This window comes from Somniosus microcephalus, unplaced genomic scaffold (assembly GCF_052327205.1).
Source record: "Somniosus microcephalus isolate GS21.2 unplaced genomic scaffold, FLI_Smic_1.0 unresolved_chr7, whole genome shotgun sequence".
Lineage (NCBI taxonomy): Eukaryota > Metazoa > Chordata > Chondrichthyes > Squaliformes > Somniosidae > Somniosus > Somniosus microcephalus.
The window spans coordinates 21,087,508-21,110,112 of NW_028225185.1; the positions used below are offsets into that span (position 1 = coordinate 21,087,508).

The window sequence follows — 22,605 nt, forward strand, 5'->3', positions numbered from 1 at the left end:
AGAGAGAGAGAACGGGGCAGAGAGAGAGAGAGCGGGAGACGTTGCACTGACAGAATGCTCTCTGCTCTCCACAGTACATAGAATCATGGAATGGTTACAGCACAGAAGGAGGCCATTCGGCCCGTCGAGCCCGTGCCGGCTCTCTGCAAGAGCCCTTCAGCTAGTCCCACTCCCCCGCCCTTTCCCCGTAGCCCTGCACATTGTCTTCCTTCAGGTACTTATCCAATTCCCTTTTGAAAGCCACGATTGAGTCTGCCTCCACCACCCTTTCAGGCAGTGCATTCCAGATCCTGACCACTCGCTGCGTAAAAAGTTTTTCCTCATGTCACACAGAATCACAGAAACCCCACAGTGCAGATAGAGGCCATTTCGGCCCATCGAGCCTGCACCGACACATATCCCACCCGATCCCCGTAACCCCTACACCAACACATATCCCACCCTATCCCCGTAACCCCACGTATTTAATCCCCCTAACACTAAGGGTCAATCGCCTTTGGTTCTTTTGCCAATCACCTTAAATCTGTGTCCTCTGGTTCTCGACCCTTCCGCCAATGGGAACAGGTTCTCTCTGTCTACTCTGTCCAGACCCCTCATGATTTTGAACATCTCGATCAAATCTCCTCTCAACCTTCTCTGCTCCAAGGAGAACAACCCCAGCTTCTCCACTCTCTCCACGTAACCGAAGTCCCTCATCCCTGGAATCATTCTGGTGAATCTCCTCTGCACCCTCTCTAAGGCCTTCACATCCTTCCTAAAGTGCGGTGCCCAGAATTGGACACTATACTCCAGTTGAGGTCGGAGCTGTGTTTTATAAAGGTTCATCATAACGTTCACACTGTTGTACTCTATACCTCTGTTCATGAAGCCCAGGATCCTGTAAGTTTTTTCAACCGCTTTCTCAACCTGCCCTGCCACCTTCAACGATTTGAGCACACATACCCCCAGGTCCCCATGGGTCATGGAGTTGGGTGCAGTGGGGTACAGTGACTGAGCCTCGCAGCACCCCCCCACCGGGCTATAAAGATGGTACAGCTGAAAGGAGGTGATGGGATGTCCGGTACCTGTCAACTCCCTCAGGATCTCCTTGCTTTCAATCTCCATCGAGAAGTCGTCCATCTCCGGGCACCTGGAACACAGAGAGGGTCGATCCGAGTTAAATCACCCTCTGACACTGGCCGAGTCACAGCGCCAGGGAGAGCTCAGTCGATAAACCCGATAACGTCTCATCTGAAAGACGGCACCTCCGACAGTGCAGCATTCCCTCAGTACTGCCCCTCTGACAGTGCGGCGCTTCCTCAGTACTGCCCCTCCGACAGTGCGGCGCTCCCTCAGTACCGCCCCTCCGACAGTGCGGCGCTCCCTCAGTACTGCCCCTCCGACAGTGCGGCGCTACCTCAGTACTGCCCCTCCGACAGTGCAGCACTCCCTCAGTACTGCCCCTCCGACAGTGCGGCGCTCCCTCAGTACCGCCCCTCCGACAGTGCGGCGCTCCCTCAGTACCGCCCCTCCGACAGTGTGGCGCTCCCTCAGTACCGCCCCTCCGACAGTGCGGCGCTCCCTCAGTACCGCCCCTCCGACAGTGCGGCGCTCCCTCAGTACTGCCCCTCCGACAGTGCGGCGCTCCCTCAGTACTGCCCCTCCGACAGTGCGGCGCTACCTCAGTACTGCCCCTCCGACAGTGCGGCGCTCCCTCAGTACTGCCCCTCCGACAGTGCAGCGCTCCCTCAGTACCGCCCCTCCGACAGTGCGGCGCTCCCTCAGTACCCGCCCCTCCGACAGTGCGGCGCTCCCTCAGTACCGCCCTCCGACAGTGCGGCGCTCCCTCAGTACTGCCCTCCGACAGTGCGGCGCTCCCTCAGTACTGCCCCTCCGACAGTGCGGCGCTACCTCAGTACTGCCCCTCCGACAGTGTGGCGCTCCCTCAGTACCGCCCCTCTGACAGTGCGGCGCTCCCTCAGTATCGCCCCTCCGACAGTGCGGCGCTCCCTCAGTACCGCCCCTCCGACAGTGCGGCGCTACCTCAGTACCGCCCCTCCGACAGTGCGGCGCTCCCTCAGTACCGCCCCTCTGACAGTGCGGCGCTCCCTCAGTATCGCCCCTCCGACAGTGCGGCGCTCCCTCAGTACCGCCCCTCCGACAGTGCAGCACTCCCTCAGTACTGCCCCTCCGACAGTGCGGCGCTCCCTCAGTACTGCCCCTCCGACAGTGCGGCGCTCCCTCAGTACCGCCCCTCCGACAGTGCAGCACTCCCTCAGTACTGCCCCTCCGACAGTGCGGCGCTCCCTCAGTACCGCCCCTCTGACAGTGCGGCGCTCCCTCAGCATCGCACTGGGATTTTCAGCCTGGATTTTTGTGCTCAAGTCTCTGGAGTGGGGACTTGAACCCACGACCTTCTGCCACTAGATGTCAGCGTGTTACCCAGTGAGCCATGGTTGGCATTGTTAAGTTTGGACGTCCTGTCTGAGGTGACTGACCGTCGACTTCAATGTTGAATAATCTCAGATGGTGGGGGGGGGTGGGGTGGTGGGTGCGTAAAATGGGCACCTGGTACTAACTCTCCTTGTTTCCACCCCAAGTTAGGTTAAAACAAGGCGAGAGAGAGAGAGAGAGAGAGAGAGAGATACTGTGGCATAAACTGATGGGAGAAAGGGTCATGAGTCAATTGACCTCGGAGTTGTGATTGCCCCTCCCATCAGATCATTAATCTGTGACTAATGCCAACTGACCAGTGCCAACTTACTGGCCTCAACTGACCAGTGCCAACTGACCAGTGCCAGTTTACTGGCCTTAACTGACCAGTGCCAACTGATCAGTGCCAACTTACTGGCCTCAACTGACCAGTGCCAACTGACCAGTGCCAGTTTACTGGCCTTAACTGACCAGTGCCAACTGACCAGTGCCAATTTACTGGCCTCAACTGACCAGTGCCAACTGACCAGTGCCAGTTTACTGGCCTTAACTGACCAGTGCCAACTGACCAGTGCCAATTTACTGGCCTCAACTGACCAGTGCCAACTGACCAGTGCCAGTTTACTGGCCTTAACTGACCAGTGCCAACTGATCAGTGCCAACTTACTGGCCTCAACTGACCAGTGCCAGTTTACTGGCCTTAACTGACCAGTGCCAACTGATCAGTGCCAACTTACTGGCCTCAATTGACCAGTGCCAACTGACCAGTGCCAACTTACTGGCCTCAATTGACCAGTGCCAACTTACTGGCCTCAATTGACTGGTGCCAACTGACCAGTGACAATTTACTGGCCTCAACTGACCAGTACCAACTGACCAGTGCCAGTTTACTGGCCTTAACTGACCAGTGCCAACTGATCAGTGCCAACTTACTGGCCTCAATTGACCAGTGCCAACTGACCAGTGCCAACTTACTGGCCTCAATTGACCGGTGCCAACTTACTGGCCTCAATTGACCGGTGCCAACTTACTGGCCTCAATTGACTGGTGCCAACTGACCAGTGACAATTTACTGGCCTCAACTGACCAGTACCAACTGACCAGTACCAACTGACCAGTGCCAATTTACTGGCCTCAACTGACCAGTGCCAACTGACCAGTACCAACTGACCAGTGCCAATTTACTGGCCTCAACTGACCAGTGCCAACTGACCAGTGCCAGTTTACTGGCCTCAACTGACCAGTGCCAACTGATCAGTGCCAACTTACTGGCCTCAATTGACCAGTGCCAACTTACTGGCCTCAATTGACCAGTGCCAACTTACTGGCCTCAATTAACCAGTGCCAACTTACTGGCCTCAATTGACTGGTGCCAACTGGCCAGTGACAATTTAGTGGTCCCCATTGACCAGGGCCAACTAAGTGGCTTACGCCAAGTGACCAGGTGACTCCCCAGAACTCGGCATTCACGCATACAATGGGTGGGACCGAGGTACTAATCCGGAGCGGGCCAGACCAGACCATTCCCGCCCGGCGCCACGCTCTCACTCACACGTTGACGTTCTGTTGGATCACTTTCATCCAAGTGTTCCTCTCCTCCTTGGAGGCGGTGTGGATCTCGTACATCTCGGGAATCTGCGCCGCGGCGCTGATCAGGAACATGCCCTTCTCCTGGTTGGCGATGTCCCGGACAATGAGCGTCTGCAGGTTGATCACCGCTGGCTTGTTGTCCTGGAACAGAAGTACCCCCGGGTGGAGGGGGAAAGAGCACGTGAGCTGGGTACGAGCACCCCTTCCCCTCACCCCCACCCATCTCCACCGAGTGCGCCAGGGTACGCCAGATAATGAACTGTGAAGGGGGGGGAAATCGCAACCTAGCCCGGTGCTGCCCTCCGCCCAAAGACACTACCGGCGGGGAGGTAACCGCACGGCGATCGGGAGCGAGAACCCCGGCTGGTTACTGCACTCCTTTACCCAAGGGGTATGCGGCCCCCCGGCCAAGATCTTCCAGTTCAGGGATGGAACCTGGGAGCATCCTGGGCAGCACCGTATGGGCGCATCTGCCAGGGCTCTGTCTCGCGCTTGGCATGAATCGGTTTTGGACCAGACCCCGGGGAGGGGGGAGGGGGCAGAGGCCAAGGGTCAGCCCCTCCCCGTTGCATTTGGCCGCGACCATGGTCCGCCCACCGCCGGGCAGTGCCAAACGGGTGCCCGGGGACTCCGGCTGTGGGTCGGGAGGGTTCAGTCCAATGCCGTGAGGTCCCCGGGGGCACCCGGTACCAAGAGTGACAACAGCGAATCTAAGGGGGCGTCAGTAAATTGCAACTCACCAGCGCGGGGAAGCTGTAACGCTGGTCCTTCTCCTGCAGCAAGATCAGTACGTCCGTGAGGAGCAGCACCTGGATGTCTGAGAAAACACAGAGCCGTCAGAAAATGGACCAACTGTCCGGGGAGGGACAACTGGTCGAAGAACTCGGGGAGTGGGGTCTCACCAGATCCCTCAACCCCACCTTCTCCCCATGTCCCTCATCCCCACCTACCCACCTTCTCCCCATGTCCCTCAACCCCACCTTCTCCCCATGTCCCTCATCCCCACCTACCCACCTTCTCCCCATGTCCCTCAACCCCACCTTCTCCCCATATCCTTCAACCCCACCTTCTCCCCATATCCCTCATCCCCACCTTCTCCCCATATCCCTCATCCCCACCTTCTCCCCAGTCCCTCAACCCCACCTACCCACCTTCTCCCCATATCCTTCAACCCCACCTTCTCCCCATGTCCCTCAACCCCACCTTCTCCCCATATCCTTCAACCCCACCTTCTCCCCATATCCCTCATCCCCACCTTCTCCCCATATCCCTCATCCCCACCTTCTCCCCAGTCCCTCAACCCCACCTACCCACCTTCTCCCCATATCCTTCAACCCCACCTTCTCCCCATATCCCTCATCCCCACCTTCTCCCCATATCCCTCATCCCCACCTTCTCCCCATGTCCCTCAACCCCACCTACCCACCTTCTCCCCATATCCCTCAACCCCATCTACCCACCTTCTCCCCATGTCCCTCAACCCCACCTACCCACCTCCTCCCCATATCCTTCAACCCCACCTACCCACCTTCTCCCCATATCCTTCAACCCCACCTACCCACCATCTCCCCATATCCTTCAACCCCACCTACCCACCTCCTCCCCATATCCCTCAACCCCACCTACCCACCTTCTCCCCATATCCTTCAACCCCACCTACCCACCATCTCCCCATATCCTTCAACCCCACCTACCCATCTTCTCCCCATATCCTTCAACCCCACCTACCCACCTTCTCCCCATATCCCTCATCCCCACCTACCCACCTTCTCCCCATATCCCTCAACCCCACCTACCCACCTTCTCCCCATATCCCTCAACCCCACCCACCCACCTTCTCCCCATGTTCCTCAACCCCACATACCCACCTTCTCCCCATATCCCTCAACCCCACCTACCCACCTTCTCACCACACCCTCAACCCCACCTACCCACCTTCTCCCCATATCCCTCAACCCCACCTACCCATCTTCTCCCCATATCCCTCAACCCCACCTACCCATCTTCTCCCCATATCCCTCAACCCCACCCACCCACCTTCTCCCCATGTTCCTCAACCCCACATACCCACCTTCTCCCCATATCCCTCAATCCCATCTACCCACCTTCTCCCCATATCCCTCAATCCCATCTACCCACCTTCTCCCCATATCCCTCATCCCCACCTTCTCCCCAGTCCCTCAACCCCACCTACCCACCTTCTCACCATATCCCTCAACCCCACCTACCCATCTTCTCCCCATATCCCTCAACCCCACCTACCCATCTTCTCCCCATATCCCTCAACCCCACCTACCCACCTTCTCCCCATATCCCTCAACCCCACCTACCCATCTTCTCCCCATATCCCTCAACCCCACCTACCCACCTTCTCCCCATATCCCTCAACCCCACCTACCCACCTTCTCCCCATATCCCTCAACCCCACCTACCCATCTTCTCCCCATATCCCTCAACCCCACCTACCCACCTTCTCCCCATATCCCTCAACCCCACATACCCACCTTCTCCCCATATCCCTCAACCCCACCTACCCACCTTCTCCCCATATCCCTCATCCCCACCTACCCACCTTCTCACCACACCCTCAACCCCACCTACCCACCTTCTCCCCATATCCCTCAACCCCACCTACCCACCTTCTCCCCATATCCCTCAACCCCACCTACCCACCTTCTCCCCATATCCCTCAACCCCACCTACCCACCTTCTCCCCATATCCCTCAACCCCACCTACCCACCTTCTCACCACACCCTCAACCCCACCTACCCACCTTCTCCCCATATCCCTCAACCCCACATACCCACCTTCTCCCCATATCCCTCAACCCCACCTACCCACCTTCTCCCCATATCCCTCAACCCCACATACCCACCTTCTCCCCATATCCCTCAACCCCACCTACCCACCTTCTCCCCATATCCCTCAACCCCACCTACCCATCTTCTCCCCATATCCCTCAACCCCACCTACCCACCTTCTCACCACACCCTCAACCCCACCTACCCACCTTCTCCCCATATCCCTCAACCCCACCTACCCACCTTCTCACCACACCCTCAACCCCACCTACCCACCTTCTCCCCATATCCCTCAACCCCACCTACCCACCTTCTCCCCATATCCCTCAACCCCACCCACCCACCTTCTTCCCATATCCCTCAACCCCACCTACCCACCTTCTCCCCATATCCCTCATCCCCACCTACCCACCTTCTCCCCATGTCCCTCAACCCCACCTACCCACCTTCTCCCCATATCCCTCGAGCCCTTCTCTCCAGAAACACATCTAATCACCCCGAGACCCCAGTTATACTTAGAAACATAGAAGATAGGAGCAGGAGGAGGCCATTCGGCCCCTTGAGCCTGCTCCGCCATTCAATGAGATCATGGCTGAACATCCAAATTCAGTACCCTGTCCCTGCCTTCTCCCCATATCCCTTGATCCCTTTAGCCTTAAGAAATATATCCAAATCTTTCTTGAATATATTTAATGAATTGGCCTCCACCGCCCTCTGTGGCAGAGAATTCCACAGGTTCACCACTCTCTGGGTGAAGAAATTCCTCCTCATTTCAGTCCTAAATGGCTTACCCCTTATCCTTAGACTGTGACCCCTGGTTCTGGACTCCCCGGCCATCAGAAACATCCTTCCTGCATCTAGTCTGTCCAGGCCTGACAGAATTTTATAGGTTTCGATGAGATCCCCTCTCATTCTTCTAAACTCCAGCGAGTACAAGCCCAATCGACACAATCTCTCCTCATACGTCATTCCTGCCATCCCAGGTATCAGCCTGGTGAATCTTCGCTGCACTCCTTCCATGACAAGAACGTCCTTCCTCAGGTAAGGTGACCAAAACTGCACACAATACTCAAGGTGTGGTCTCACCAAGGCCCTGTACAACTGCAGCAAGACATCCTTGTTCTTGTACTCGAACCCTCTTGCTACGAAGGCCAACATACCATTTGCCTTCTTAACCGCCTGCTGCACCTGCATGCTTACCTTCAGCGACTGGTGCACAAGAACACCCAGGTCTCTTTGCACTTCCCCTTCTCCCAATCTATTGCCATTCAAATAATAATCTGCCTTCCTGTTTTTGCCACCAAAGTGGATAACCTCACATTTATCCACATTACAGTGCATTTGCCATGTTTCTGCCCAATCACCCAACCTGTCCAAATCGTACTTGAGTTTCACGACATCCTCCTCACAGCATATCCTCCCACCCAGCTTCGTGTCGTCTGCAAATTTGGAGATATTACATCCAATTCCCTCGTCCAGATCATTAATATATATGGTGAACAGCTGGGGTCCTAGGACCGATCCTTGCGGTACCCCACTAGTCACTGCCTGCCACTCGGAAAACGACCCGTTTATTCCAACTCTTTGCTTTCTGTCCGCCAACCAGTTCTCTATCCAAGTCAATACCTTGCCCCCAATCCCATGTGCCTTAATTTTGCACGCTAATCTCTTATGTGGAACCTTATCGAAAGCCTTCTGAAAGTCCAAATACACCACATCCACTGGTTCTCCCTTATCTATTTTACCAGTTACATCCTCAAAAAATTCCAGTAGATTAGTCAAGCATGATTTACCTTTTGTAAATCCATGTTGACTTTGTCCGATCCAGTCACTGCTTTCCAAGTGCTCTGCTATTACATCTTTTATAATGGACTCTAGCATTTTCCCCACGACCGATGTCAAGCTTACCGGGCTATAATTCCCCACCTTTTCTCTACCACCTTTTTTGAATAGTGGGGTAACATTAGCTACCCGCCAATCCATGGGTACCGTTCCAGAGTCTATCGAGTTCTGGAAGATGACCAGCAATGCATCTACTATTTCTAGGGCCACTTCCTTAAGTACCCTGGGATGTAGATTATCAGGCCCTGGGGATTTATCGGCCTTCAGTCCCATCAATTTTCCTAACACCATTTCCCTACAAATACTGATTTCTTTCAGTTCCACCCTTTCATCAGACCCTATGTTCCCCGGCATCTCTGGGAGGTTATTTGTGTCCTCCTTTGTGAAGACAGAACCAAAATATGTATTTAGTTGGTCTGCCATTTCTTTGTTCCCCATTATAAATTCCCACGATTCTGACTGCAAGGGACCTACGCTTGACTTCACCAATCTTTTTCTCTTCACATATCTATGAAAGCTTTTACAGTCAGTTTTTATGTTCCTAGCAAGCTTACTCTCATATTCTATTTTCCCTTTCTTAATTAATCCCTTTGTCCTCCTTTGTTGAATCCTAAACTGCTCCCAATCCTCAGGATTATTGCTTTTTCTGGCCAATTTATATGCCCTCTCCTTGGACCTTATGCTATCCCTAATTTCCCTTGTTAGCCACGGTTGGGTCACCTTTTTTGTTTTATTTTTATGCCAAACTAGGATGAACAAATTCTGTAGTTCATCCATTCGGTCTTTGAATGTTTGCCATTGCCTATCCACCGTCAACCCTTTGAGTGCCATTCCCCAATCAATCCTACCCAACTCACTCCTCAGACCATCGTAGTTTCCTTTATTTAAATTGAGGACCCTAGTCTCCGAGTCAACTACTTCATTCTCCATCTTAATGAAGAATTCGATCATATTATGATCGCTCCGACCCAAGGGGCCTCGTACAACAAGATTGCTAATTAATCCTTTCTCGTTACATAATACCCAGTCTAAGATGGCCTGATCTCTGGTTGGTTCCTCGACATATTGGTCCAGGAAACCATCCCATAAACTCTCCAGGAATTCCTCCTCCACAGTATTGTTACTAATTTGGTTGGCCCAATCTATATGTAGATTAAAGTCACCCATGATGACTTCTGTGCCCTTATTGCACGCTTCTTTAATTTCCCTTTTAATGCTATCCCCAACCTCCGCCTTACTGTTTGGAGGTCTATAAACCACTCCCACTAACGTTTTTTTCCCCTTAGTATTTCTCAATTCTACCCATACAGATTCCACCTCATCAGAGCTAATATCCTTCATTACAATTGTGTTAATCCCTTCTTTAACCAGTAATGCTACCCCACCTCCCTTTCCTTTTTGCCTATCTTTCCTGAATATCGAATACCCCTGGATGTTGAGTTCCCAGTCTTGGCCTTCCTTGAGCCACGTATCCGTAATCCCAACCAAATCGTATTCGTTTACCTCTATTTGTGCAGCCAATTCGTCCACCTTATTACAAATGCTCCTCGCATTAAGACACAAAGCCTTCAGGCTTGTTTTTTTAACGCTCTTAGACCTATTAGAATTATTATTTACTGTGGCCAGGTTTGACTTAAACCGTTGATTTCTCTGACTGCCACTTTTGTTTTTCTCCTTCCTATCTTTTGCTTTTATCCTTGTTTCCCTTTCCTCTGTCTCCCTGCTCAGGTTCCCAACCCCCTGCCATTTTAGTTTAAACCCTCCCCCACAGCACTAGCAAACACTCCCCCTAGGACATCGGTTCCAGCCCTGCCCAGGTGCAGACCGTCCGGTTTGAACTGGTCCCAGCTCCCCCAGAACCGGTTCCAATGTCCCAGGAACTTGAATCCCTCCCCCTGGCACCATTCCTCTAGCCACGTATTCATCTGAAGTATCCTTCTGTTTCTACTCTGACTAGCACATGGCACTGGTAGCAATCCTGAGATTACTACCTTTGAGGTCCTGTTTTTTAATTTATCTCCTAACTCCCTATATTCTGCTTTTAGGACCTCATCCCGCTTTTTACCTATATTGTTGGTGCCTATATGCACCACGACAACTGGCTGTTCACCCTCCCCTTCCAAGATGTTCTGCAGCCGCTCGGAGACATCCTTGACCCTTGCACCAGGGGGGCAACACACCATCCTGGAGTCTTGTTTGCGGCCGCAGAAACGCCTATCTATTCCCCTTACAATTGAATCCCCTATTACTATAGCTCTACCCCTCTTTTTCCTCCCATTCTGTGCAGCAGAGCCACCCCTGGTGCCAGGAAGTTGGCTGCTGCTGCCTTCCTCTGATAAGCCATCCCCCCCAACAGTACTCAAAGTGGTGTATCTGTTGGGAGAGGGGGATGGCCACAGGGGACCCCTGCACTACCTGCCTGCGCCTAGTACTCTGCCTGTTGGTCACCCGTTCCCTTTCTTCCTGTCCAACCTCTACCTGCGGTGTGTCCAACTCCGTAAATGTGCTATTCACGATGTCCTGAGCATCGTGAACGCTCCAGTATGTGTCCAATCGCAGCTCCAGCGCCGCAATGCGGTCTGTCAGTAGCTGCAGCTGGATGCACTTCCTGCACATGTAGTTGTCAGGGACACAGGAAGTGTCCCTGAGTTCCCACATTTCGCAGGAGGAGCAGATCACGGGGCCCGGCTGTCCTGCCATGACTTACCCTTTAATTAATTGAATTTAAATTAAATCAATCAATCCCACTAATTACACTACAGTTAACTGGTTTACCAACAGTCCCTGCTACACTAGAGAGACCTTAGAAACTATAAACCAGAGTTAAAGTTTAAAAAAAGAGAAATACTCACCAACCAATCACTTACCTCCTTCCTGGTGACGTCACACTTTGATCACTTTTTACCTCTCTCCCCTGCTGTTGAATTGGTCGGGTGTCGCTGCTCACTCCACTCCCAGGTCAGCCGCTGTGGTCGGGCCTCGCCGCGCTCCTCCTTTTAAACTTGCCGCGCTGCTTGTACCTCACGCAGGTCCGCTCTGGTCGGGCGTCACTGCTCACTCCACTCCCAGGTCAGCCGCTGTGGTCGGGCCTCGCCTCGCCCCTCCTTTTAAACTTGCCGCGCTGCTTGTACCTCACGCAGGTCCGCTCTGGTCGGGCGTCGCTGCTCACTCCACTCCCAGGTCAGCCGCTGTGGTCGGGCCTCGCCGCGCTCCTCCTTTTAAAGTTGCCGCGCTGCTTGTACCTCACGCAGGTCCGCTCTGATCGGGCGCCGCTGCTCACTCCACTCCCAGGTCAGCCGCCACGGTCGGGCCTCGCCGCGCTCCTCCTTTTAAAGTTGCCGCGCTGCTTGTACCTCACGCAGGTCCGCTCTGGTCGGGCGTCGCTGCTCACTCCACTCCCAGGTTAGCCGCTGTGGTCGGGCCTCGCCTCGCCACTCCTTTTAAAGTTGCCGCGCTGCTTGTACCTCACGCAGGTCCGCTCTGGTCGGGCGTCGCTGCTTATCTCCAGTTACCTGGTGACTTATTCTGCAACTTGATTACCCTTTGGGTGAAAATGTTCCCCCAATTTTCCCCCAATTTTCCCTACTTGCCCCCTCGATTTCCCTCACTTTTTACCTGATTGTCTTACATAGAAACATAGAAGATAGGAGCAGGCCATTCGGCCCTTCGAGCCTGCTCCGCCATTCAACGAGATCATGGCTGATCATCCAAACCCTAGCACCCGGTCCCTACACCGACAGCCATCCCACCCAAGCCCTATCCCTGTAACCCCGTAACCCCACGTATTTAATCCCCCCTAACACTAAAGGTCAATTAAAAAATTTTTTTTTTTTTAATCATAGCCAATCAACCTAACCCGCACATCTTTGGACTGTGGGAGGAAACCAGAGCACCCGGAGGAAACCCACGCAAACACGGGGAGAATGTGCAAACTCCACACAGACAGTCACCCGAGGCCAGATTTGAACCCGGGTCCCTGGCGCTGTGCGGCAACAGTGCTAACCACTATGCCACTGTGCTTCAGATACAAACAACTGACCACGCTGACCATGTTTATTTCATCTCAGTCTCACCCTTCCCAAAGCTCTTAACTTATATTCCCGATTGCAAGAATCGCCTTGACGACTCTCCTTGGGACCCTCTCGGAAACCAATTGTCTGTCACAGGCAACCTGGCTGGTCCCAAAGAAAGGATGGGCAAGGCAGCTCCATCCCGCTCGTCCCATTAGTCCAGCAAGACTCCACAGTTGGATCCAAAATTGGCTCGGAGACAGGAAGCAGAGGGTAATGGTTGCTGGGTGTTTTTGTGACTGGAAGGTTGTTTCCAGTGGGGTTCCGCAGGGCTCAGTACTGGGTCCTCTGCTTTTAGTGGTATATATCAATGACTTGGACTTGAGTGTAGGAAGTATTATTAAGAAGTTTGCAGATGATACTAAAATCGGCCGTGTGGTTGATAATGAAGAAAAAAGCTGTAGACTGCAGGAAGATATCAATGGACTGGTCAGGTGGGCAGAACAATGGCAAAAGGAATTCAATCCGGAGAAGTGTGAGGTAATGCATTTGGGGAGGGCTAACAAGGAAAGGGAATACACATTAAATGGTAGGACACTGAGTAGTGTAGAGGAACAAAGGGACCTTGGAGTGCAGGTCTACAGATCCCTGAAGGTAGCAGGACAGGTAGGTAAGGTGGTTAAGAAGGCATACGGAATGCTTGCCTTTATTAGCCATGGCATAGAATACAAGAGCGGGGGGAGGTTATGCTTCAACTGTACAAAACACTAGTTAGGCTTCAGCTAGAGTACTGCGTGCAGTTCTGGTCACCACATTACAGGAAGGATGTGATTGCACTAGAGAGGGTACAGAGGAGATTTACCAGGATGTTGCACCCCAGGACTGGGGAATTTTAGCTATGAGGAAAGATTGGAGAGGCTGGGGTTGTTTTCTTTGGAACAGAGGAGGCCGAGGGGAGATTTAATTGAGGTGTATAAAATTATGAGGGGCCTGGATAGAGTGGATAGAAAGGACCTATTTCCCCTAGCAGAGGGGTCAATAACCAGGGGGCAGAGATTGAAAGTAATTGGTAGAAGGATTAGAGGGGAGTTGAGGAGAACTTTCTTCACCCAGAGGGTGGTGGGGGTCTGGAACTCACTGCCTGAAAGGGTGGGAGAGGCAGAGACCCCTCATCACGTTTAAAAAGTACTTGGATATACACTTGAAGTGCCGTAACCTACAGGGCTACGGACCAAGAGCTGGAAAGTGGGGTTAGGCTGGAGAGCTCGTTGTCGGCCGGCACGGACACGATGGGCCGAATGGCCTCCTTCTGTGCTGTAAATTTCTGTGATTCTGTGAGTGTCCCGACACGACCCAGACGGACACCCGACTCGTCTGAACACACCCCAGACTACAACACATCCGAAAACAGACTGTCATATCTCACACATCCAATCAGATCTCTTCACACCACGTCCTAAATATTCCCCCAGCCACCACCCCCCCGTTAATGGAAGTAGACCGATACCAGAATGTCACCAGGCTGATCCCTGGGATGGCAGGAATGACGTATAAGGAGAGATTGGGTCGATTGGGCTTATACTCGCTGGAGTTTAGAAGAATGAGAGGGGTCTCATTGAAACTTATAAAATTCTAACAGGACTAGACAGACTAGATGCAGGAAGGATGTTCCCGATGGCGGGGAGTCCAGAACCAGGGGTCACAGTCTAAGGATAAGGGGTAAGCCATTTAGGACAGAGATGAGGAGGAATTTCTTCACCCAGAGAGTGGTGAACCTGTGGAATTCTCTACCACAGAAGGCAGTGGCGGCCAATTCATTAAATATATTCAAGAAGGAGGTGGATATATTTCTTGAGGCTAAAGGGATCAAGGGATATGGGGAGAAAGCAGGGACAGGGTACTGAATTTGGATGATCAGCCATGATCGCATTGAATGGCGGAGCAGGCTCGAGGGGCTGAATGGCCTACTCCTGCTCCTATCTTCTATGTTTCTATGTAACAGGCTTGAGGGGCCGAGTGGCCTACTCCTGCTCCTATCTTCTATGACCCCAGCTCACAGATATTTCTCTGAGGGAGAGGGAGACTGAGAGACAGCACCGGTCAGTACCTTTAAAGCGGCCTGTTGCAGTCTTCCACAGGACAAAGCCATCGTGAACGAGCTTCCTGCGGATGAGGTCCTCCCGCCGGAACTGCCGGCCACTGTGCATGGTGGCCACCACCTTGGCGTCCATGCGGTTGTAGATGTCCTGCAGCCGGAACCTCTTCTCGCACTCGTGAACCTCCTGGTCCACGGCCGTGATCAGCTCCTTGACCAGCACCAGCGAGTTGCCCAGGTCCCTGTGGTCCTCCTCGTTCCCTGTGGGTAGTGGGGAAATACAGAACAAATGGTGGGTAACTCGGCCAGTCGCCATTCTACTCCCTCGCACCGCAGGACTGACAGCACAGAGAGAGACTGACACGAATCAGTCATTCATGAAAGAAAGACTTATGAAATAATACTGAGCGGCCTGCGGGTGGCGCTGTCCAGGGAGAGTATAAATACTCGGGCACGGGCCCAGCTTGCGCAGGACATTCTTAAGAGGAACTAGTGAAGGACACAACTGGACCTCCATGTTGTAAGACAATTGATTAAAGCTTTGTTTAACGCTTAGACCAAGTGCCTATTGTTTTCTTACGTCAGAGACCGTTCGGCCCACTGTTCCTGTGCCCATGCTAGCTCTTCAACTGGCGGGAGCTGCTCCGATCCCACGCCCATCTACACCCGTGCCTTTATAACCATTGTGTGTTTGATTAATTTGCAACTATGTTTGATTTGGCTTAACTCGTAACACATACCTTATTTTAATAAATTATAGGGGGGGCAGTGACCATTGACTTGGGGGGACAGTTACCCCAGACCTGCTGGGACGGTGACCTCCCCTGCTGGGATGGCGACTCCGGGCCTGCTGGGATAGTGCGCCCGGGCCCATTGGCCCGTTTCTCTGCTGCAGATCCGATGAGATTCTTACCTTTGGTATTGTGCAGGATCCGGTCGATGAGCACAGGGTACTTGGTGATTCTCTGGGTAACCAGCAGGATGCACTCCTGGATCCCGTGTCTCCTCAGTACAGAGCTCCTCGTCATTCTCTACAATAAAGCACAGGATCACGCGTCAGGCCAGGGCAGGTACAACACGGGTTAGATAGCAGAATAAATCTCCCTCTACATTGTCCCATCAAACACTCCCAGGGCAGGTAGAGCACGGGTTAGATACAGAGTAAAGCCCCCTCTACACTGTCCCATCAAACACTCCCAGGGCAGGTACAGCACGCGTTAGATACAGAGTAAAGCTCCCTCTACACTGTCCCATCAAACACTCCCAGGGCAGGTACAGCACGGGCTAGATACAGAGTAAAGCTCCCTCTGCACTGTCCCATTAAACACTCCCAGGGCAGGTACAGCACGGGTTAGAGACAGAGTAAAGCTCCCTCGACACTGTCCCATCAATCACTCCCAGGGCAGGTACAGCACGGGTTAGATACAGAGTAAAGCTCCCTCTACACTGTCCCATCAAACACTCCCAGGGCAGGTACAGCACGGGTTAGATACAGAGTAAAGCTCCCTCTACACTGTCCCATCAAACACTCCCACGGCAGATACAGCACTGGTTAGATACAGAGTAAAGCTCCCTCTACACTGTCCCATCAAACACTCCCAGGGCAGATACAGCACGGGTTAGATACAGAGTAAAGCTCCCTCTACACTGTCCCATCAAAGACTCCCAGGGCAGGTACAGCACGGGTTAGATACAGAGTAAAGCTTCCTCTACACTGTCCCATCAAACACTCCCAGGGCAGGTGCAGCACGGGTTAGATACAGAGTAAAGCTTCCTCTACACTGTCCCATCAAACACCCCCAGGGCAGGTACAGCACGGGTTGATACAGAGTAAAGCTCCCTCTACACTGTCCCATCAAACACTCCCAGGGCAGGTACAGCACGGGTTAGATACAGAGTAAAGCTCCCTCTACACTGTCCCATCAAACACTCCCAGGGCAGGTACAGCACGGGTTAGATACAGAGTAAAGCTCCCTCTACACTGTCCCCATCAAACACTCCCAGGGCAGGTACAGCACGGGTTAGATACAGAGTAAAGCTCCCTCTACACTGTCCCATCAAACACTCCCAGGGCAGGTACAGCACGGGTTAGATACAGAGTAAAACTCCCTCTACACTGTCCCATCAAACACTCCCAGGGCAGGTACAGCATGGGTTAGATACAGAGTAAAGCTCCCTCTACACTGTCCCATCAAACACTCCCAGGGCAGGTACAGCATGGGTTAGATAGAGTAAAGCTCCCTCTACACTGTCCCATCAAACACTCCCAGGGCAGGGACAGCACGGGTTAGATAGAGTAAAGCTCCCTCTACACTGTCCCATCAAACACTCCCAGGGCAGGTACAGCACGGGTTAGATACAGAGTAAAGCTTCCTCTACACTGTCCCATCAAACACTCCGAGGGCAGGTACAGCATGGGTTAGATACAGAGCAAAGCTTCCTCTACACTGTCCCATCAAACACTCCCAGGGCAGGTACAGCACGGGTTAGAAACAGAGCAAAGCTTCCTCTACACTGACCCATCAAACACTCCCAGGGCAGGTACAGCACGGGTTAGATAGAGTAAAGCTCCCTCTACACTGCCCCATCAAACACTCCCAGGGCAGGTACAGCACGGGTTAGATAGAGTAAAGCTCCCTCTACACTGCCCCATCAAACACTCCCAGGGCAGGTACAGCACGGGGTTAGATACAGAGTAAAGCTCCATCTACACTGTCCCATCAAACACTCCCAGGGCAGGTACAGCATGGGTTAGATACAGAGTAAAGCTCCCTCTAGACTGTCCCATCAAACACTCCCAGGGCAGGTACAGCACAGGTTAGATACAGAGTAAAGCTCCCTCTACACTGTCCCATCAAACACTCCCAGGGTAGGTACAGCACGGGATAGATACAGAGTAAAGCTCCCTCTACACTGTCCCATCAAACACTCCCAGGGCAGGTACAGCACGGGGTTAGATACAGAGTAAAGCTCCCTCGACACTGGCCCATCAAACACTCCCAGGGCAGGTACAGCACGGGGTTAGATACAGAGTAAAGCTCCCTCTACACTGTCCCATCAAACACTCCCAGGGCAGGTACAGCACGGGTTAGATACAGAGTAAAGCTCCCTCTACACTGTCCCATCAAACACTCCCAGGGCAGGTACAGCACGGGTTAGATACAGAGTAAAGCTACCTCTACACTGTCCCATCAAACACTCCCAGGGCAGGTGCAGCACGGGTTAGATACAGAGTAAAGCTCCCTCTACACTGTCCGATCAAACACTCCCAGGGCAGGTACAGCACGGGTTAGATACAGAGTAAAGCTCCCTCTACACTGTCCCATCAAACACTCCCAGGGCAGGTACAGCACGGGTTAGATACAGAGTAAAACTCCCTCTACACTGTCCCATCAAACACTCCCAGGGCAGGTACAGCATGGGTTGGATACAGAGTAAAGCTCCCTCTACACTGTCCCATCAAACACTCCCAGGGCAGGTACAGCATGGGTTAGATAGAGTAAAGCTCCCTCTACACTGTCCCATCAAACACTCCCAGGGCAGGGACAGCACGGGTTAGATAGAGTAAAGCTCCCTCTACACTGTCCCCATCAAACACTCCCAGGGCAGGTACAGCACGGGTTAGATACAGAGTAAAACTCCCTCTACACTGTCCCATCAAACACTCCCAGGGCAGGTACAGCACAGGTTAGATACAGAGTAAAGCTCCCTCTACACTGTCCCATCAAACACTCCCAGGGCAGGTACAGCACGGGTTAGATACAGAGTAAAGCTTCCTCTACACTGTCCCATCAAACACTCCGAGGGCAGGTACAGCACGGGTTAGATACAGAGCAAAGCTTCCTCTACACTGTCCCATCAAACACTCCCAGGGCAGGTACAGCACGGGTTAGATACAGAGTAAAGCTCCCTCTACACTGACCCATCAAACACTCCCAGGGCAGGGACAGCACGGGTTAGATAGAGTAAAGCTCCCTCCACACTGCCCCATCAAACACTCCCAGGGCAGGTACAGCACGGGTTAGATACAGAATAAAGCTCCCTCTACACTGTCCCATCAAACACTCCCAGGGCAGGTACAGCATGGGTGAGATACAGAGTAAAGCTCCCTCTACACTGTCCCATCAAACACTCCCAGGGCAGGTACAGCATGGGTTAGATACAGAGTAAAGCTCCCTCTACACTGTCCCATCAAACACTCCCAGGGCAGGTACAGCACGGGTTAAATAGAGTAAAGCTCCCTCTACACTGTCCCATCAAACACTCCCAGGGCAGGTACAGCACGGGTTAGATACAGAGTAAAACTCCCTCTACACTGTCCCATCAAACACTCCCAGGGCAGGTACAGCATGGGTTAGATACAGAGTAAAGCTCCCTCTACACTGTCCCATCAAACACTCCCAGGGCAGGTACAGCATGGGTTAGATAGAGTAAAGCTCCCTCTACACTGTCCCATCAAACACTCCCAGGGCAGGTACAGCACGGGTTAGATACAGAGCAAAGCTTCCTCTACACTGTCCCATCAAACACTCCCAGGGCAGGTACAGCACGGGTTAGATACAGAGTAAAGCTCCCTCTACACTGACCCATCAAACACTCCCAGGGCAGGTACAGCACGGGTTAGATAGAGTAAAGCTCCCTCTACACTGCCCCATCAAACACTCCAGGGCAGGTACAGCACGGGTTAGATAGAGTAAAGCTCCCTCTACACTGCCCCATCAAACACTCCCAGGGCAGGTACAGCACGGGGTTAGATACAGAGTAAAGCTCCATCTACACTGTCCCATCAAACACTCCCAGGGCAGGTACAGCATGGGTTAGATACAGAGTAAAGCTCCCTCTAGACTGTCCCATCAAACACTCCCAGGGCAGGTACAGCACAGGTTAGATACAGAGTAAAGCTCCCTCTACACTGTCCCATCAAACACTCCCAGGGCAGGTACAGCACGGGATAGATACAGAGTAAAGCTCCCTCTACACTGTCCCATCAAACACTCCCAGGGCAGGTACAGCACGGGGTTAGATACAGAGTAAAGCTCCCTCTACACTGGCCCATCAAACACTCCCAGGGCAGGTACAGCACGGGGTTAGATACAGAGTAAAGCTCCCTCTACACTGGCCCATCAAACACTCCCAGGGCAGGGTACAGCACGGGGTTAGATACAGAGTAAAGCTCCCTCTACACTGTCCCATCAAACACTCCCAGGGCAGGTACAGCACGGGTTAGATACAGAGTAAAGCTCCCTCTGCACTGTCCCATCAAACACTCCCAGGGCAGGTACAGCACGGGTTAGATACAGAGTAAAGCTCCCTCTACACTGTCCCATCAAACACTCCCAGGGCAGGTACAGCACGGGTTAGATACAGAGTAAAGCTCCCTCTACACTGTCCCATCAAACACACCCAGGGCAGGGGCAGCACGGGTTAGATACAGAGTAAAGCTCCCTCTACACTGTCCCCATCAAACACTCCCAGGGCAGGTACAGCACGGGTTAGATACAGAGTAAAGCTCCCTCTGCGCTGTCCCATCAAACACTCCCAGGGCAGGTACAGCACGGGTTAGATACAGAGTAAAGCTCCCTCTACACTGTCCCCATCAAACACACCCAGGGCAGGGACAGCACGGGGTTAGATACAGAGTAAAGCTCCCTCTGCACTGTCCCATCAAACACTCCCAGGGCAGGTACAGCACGGGTTAGATACAGAGTAAAGCTCCCTCTACACTGTCCCATCAAATACTCCCAGGGCAGGTGCAGCACGGGGTTAGATACAGAGTAAAGCTCCCTCTACACTGTCCCATCAAACACTCCCAGGGCAAGTACAGCACGGGTTAGATACAGAGTAAAGCTCCCTCTACACTGTCCATCAAACACTCCCAGGGCAGGTACAGCACGGGTTAGATACAGAGTAAAGCTCCCTCTGCACTGTCCCATCAAACACTCCCAGGGCAGGTACAGCACGGGCTAGATACAGAGTAAAGCTCCCTCTACACTGTCCCATCAAACACTCCCAGGGCAGGTACAGCACGGGTTAGATACAGAGTAAAACTCCCTCTAAACTGTCCCATCAAACACTCCCAGGGCAGGTACAGCACGGGTTAGATGCAGAATAAAGCTCCCTCTACACTGTCCCATCAAACACTCCCAGGGCAGGTACAGCACGGGTTTGATACAGAGTAAAGCTCCCTCTACACTGTCCCATCAAACACTCCCAGGGCAGGTACAGCACGGGTTAGATACAGAGTAAAGCTCCCTCTGCACTGTCCCATCAAACACTCCCAGGGCAGGTACAGCACGGGTTAGATACAGAGTAAAGCTCCCTCTACACTGTCCCATCAAACACTCCCAGGGCAGGTACAGCACGGGTTAGATACAGAGTAAAACTCCCTCTAAACTGTCCCATCAAACACTCCCAGGGCAGGTACAGCACGGGTTAGATACAGAATAAAGCTCCCTCTACACTGTCCCATCAAACACTCCCAGGGCAGGTACAGCACGGGTTAGATACAGAGTAAAGCTCCCTCTGCACTGTCCCATCAAACACTCCCAGGGCAGGTACAGCACGGGTTAGATACAGAGTAAAGCTCCCTCTACACTGTCCCATCAAACACTCCCAGGGCAGGTACAGCACGGGTTAGATACAGAGTAAAACTCCCTCTAAACTGTCCCATCAAACACTCCCAGGGCAGGTACAGCACGGGTTAGATACAGAATAAAGCTCCCTCTACACTGTCCCATCAAACACTTACAGGGCAGGTACAGCACGGGTTAGATACAGAGTAAAGCTCCCTCTACACTGTCCCATCAAACACTCCCAGGGCAGGTACAGCACGGGTTAGATACAGAGTAAAGCTCCCTCTACACTGTCCCATCAAACACTCCTAGGGCAGGTACAGCACGGGTTTGATACAGAGTAAAGCTCCCTCTACACTGTCCCATCAAACACACCCAGGGCAGGGACAGCACGGGTTAGATACAGAGTAAAGCTCCCTCCACACTGTCCCATCAAACACACCCAGGGCAGGGACAGCACGGGTTAGATACAGAGTAAAGCTCCCTCTACACTGTCCCATCAAACACACCCAGGGCAGGGACAGCACGGGTTAGATACAGAGTAAAGCTCCCTCTGCACTGTCCCATCAAACACTCCCAGGGTAGGTACAGCACGGGTTAGAAACAGAGTAAAGCTCCCTCTACACTGTCCCATCAAACACTCCCAGGGCAGGTACAGCACGGGTTAGATACAGAGTAAAGCTCCCTCTGCACTGTCCCATCAAACACTCCCAGGGCAGGTACAGCACGGGTTAGAAACAGAGTAAAGCTCCCTCTACACTGTCCCATCAAACACTCCAGGGCAGGTACAGCACGGGTTAGATACAGAGTAAAGCTCCCTCTACACTGTCCCATCAAACACTCACAGGGCAGGTACAGCACGGGTTAGATACAGAGTAAAGCTCCCTCTACACTGTCCCATCAAACACTCCCAGGGCAGGTACAGCACGGGTTAGATACAGAGTAAAGCTCCCTCTACACTGTCCCATCAAACACTCCCAGGGCAGGTACAGCACGGGTTAGATACAGAGTAAAGCTCCCTCTACACTGTCCCGTCAAACACTCCCAGGGCAGGTACAGCACGGGTTAGATACAGAGTAAAGCTCCCTCTACACCGTCCCATCAAACACTCCCAGGGCAGGTACAGCACAGGTTAGATACAGAGTAAAGCTCCCTCTACACCGTCCCATCAAACACTCCCAGGGCAGGTACAGCACAGGTTAGATACAGAGTAAAGCTCCTCTACACTGTCCCATCAAACACTCCCAGGGCAGGTACAGCACGGGTTAGATACAGAGTAAAG

At 52.9% G+C, this 22,605-nt stretch overlaps 2 protein-coding genes across 2 annotated transcripts in view; one reads left to right on the forward strand and one right to left on the reverse strand.

Moving 5' to 3' along the window:
- LOC147086620 (A-kinase anchor protein 13-like) overlaps positions 1–22,605 on the forward strand; it is a 108,726-nt gene that overhangs the window by 51,151 nt on the left and 34,970 nt on the right. The gene's annotated exons all lie outside the window — the stretch shown is intronic.
- On the reverse strand, positions 462–15,802 carry LOC147086621 (rho guanine nucleotide exchange factor 2-like). Its single transcript, XM_085978759.1, has 5 exons — positions 15,665–15,802; positions 14,764–15,012; positions 4,743–4,819; positions 3,965–4,143; positions 462–1,129 (listed from the first exon to the last, which is right to left on the reverse strand). Exons 1-5 carry the CDS (start codon positions 15,777–15,779, stop codon positions 487–489), a joined length of 1,263 nt encoding a protein of 420 aa, XP_085834885.1. The 5' UTR covers positions 15,780–15,802; the 3' UTR covers positions 462–486.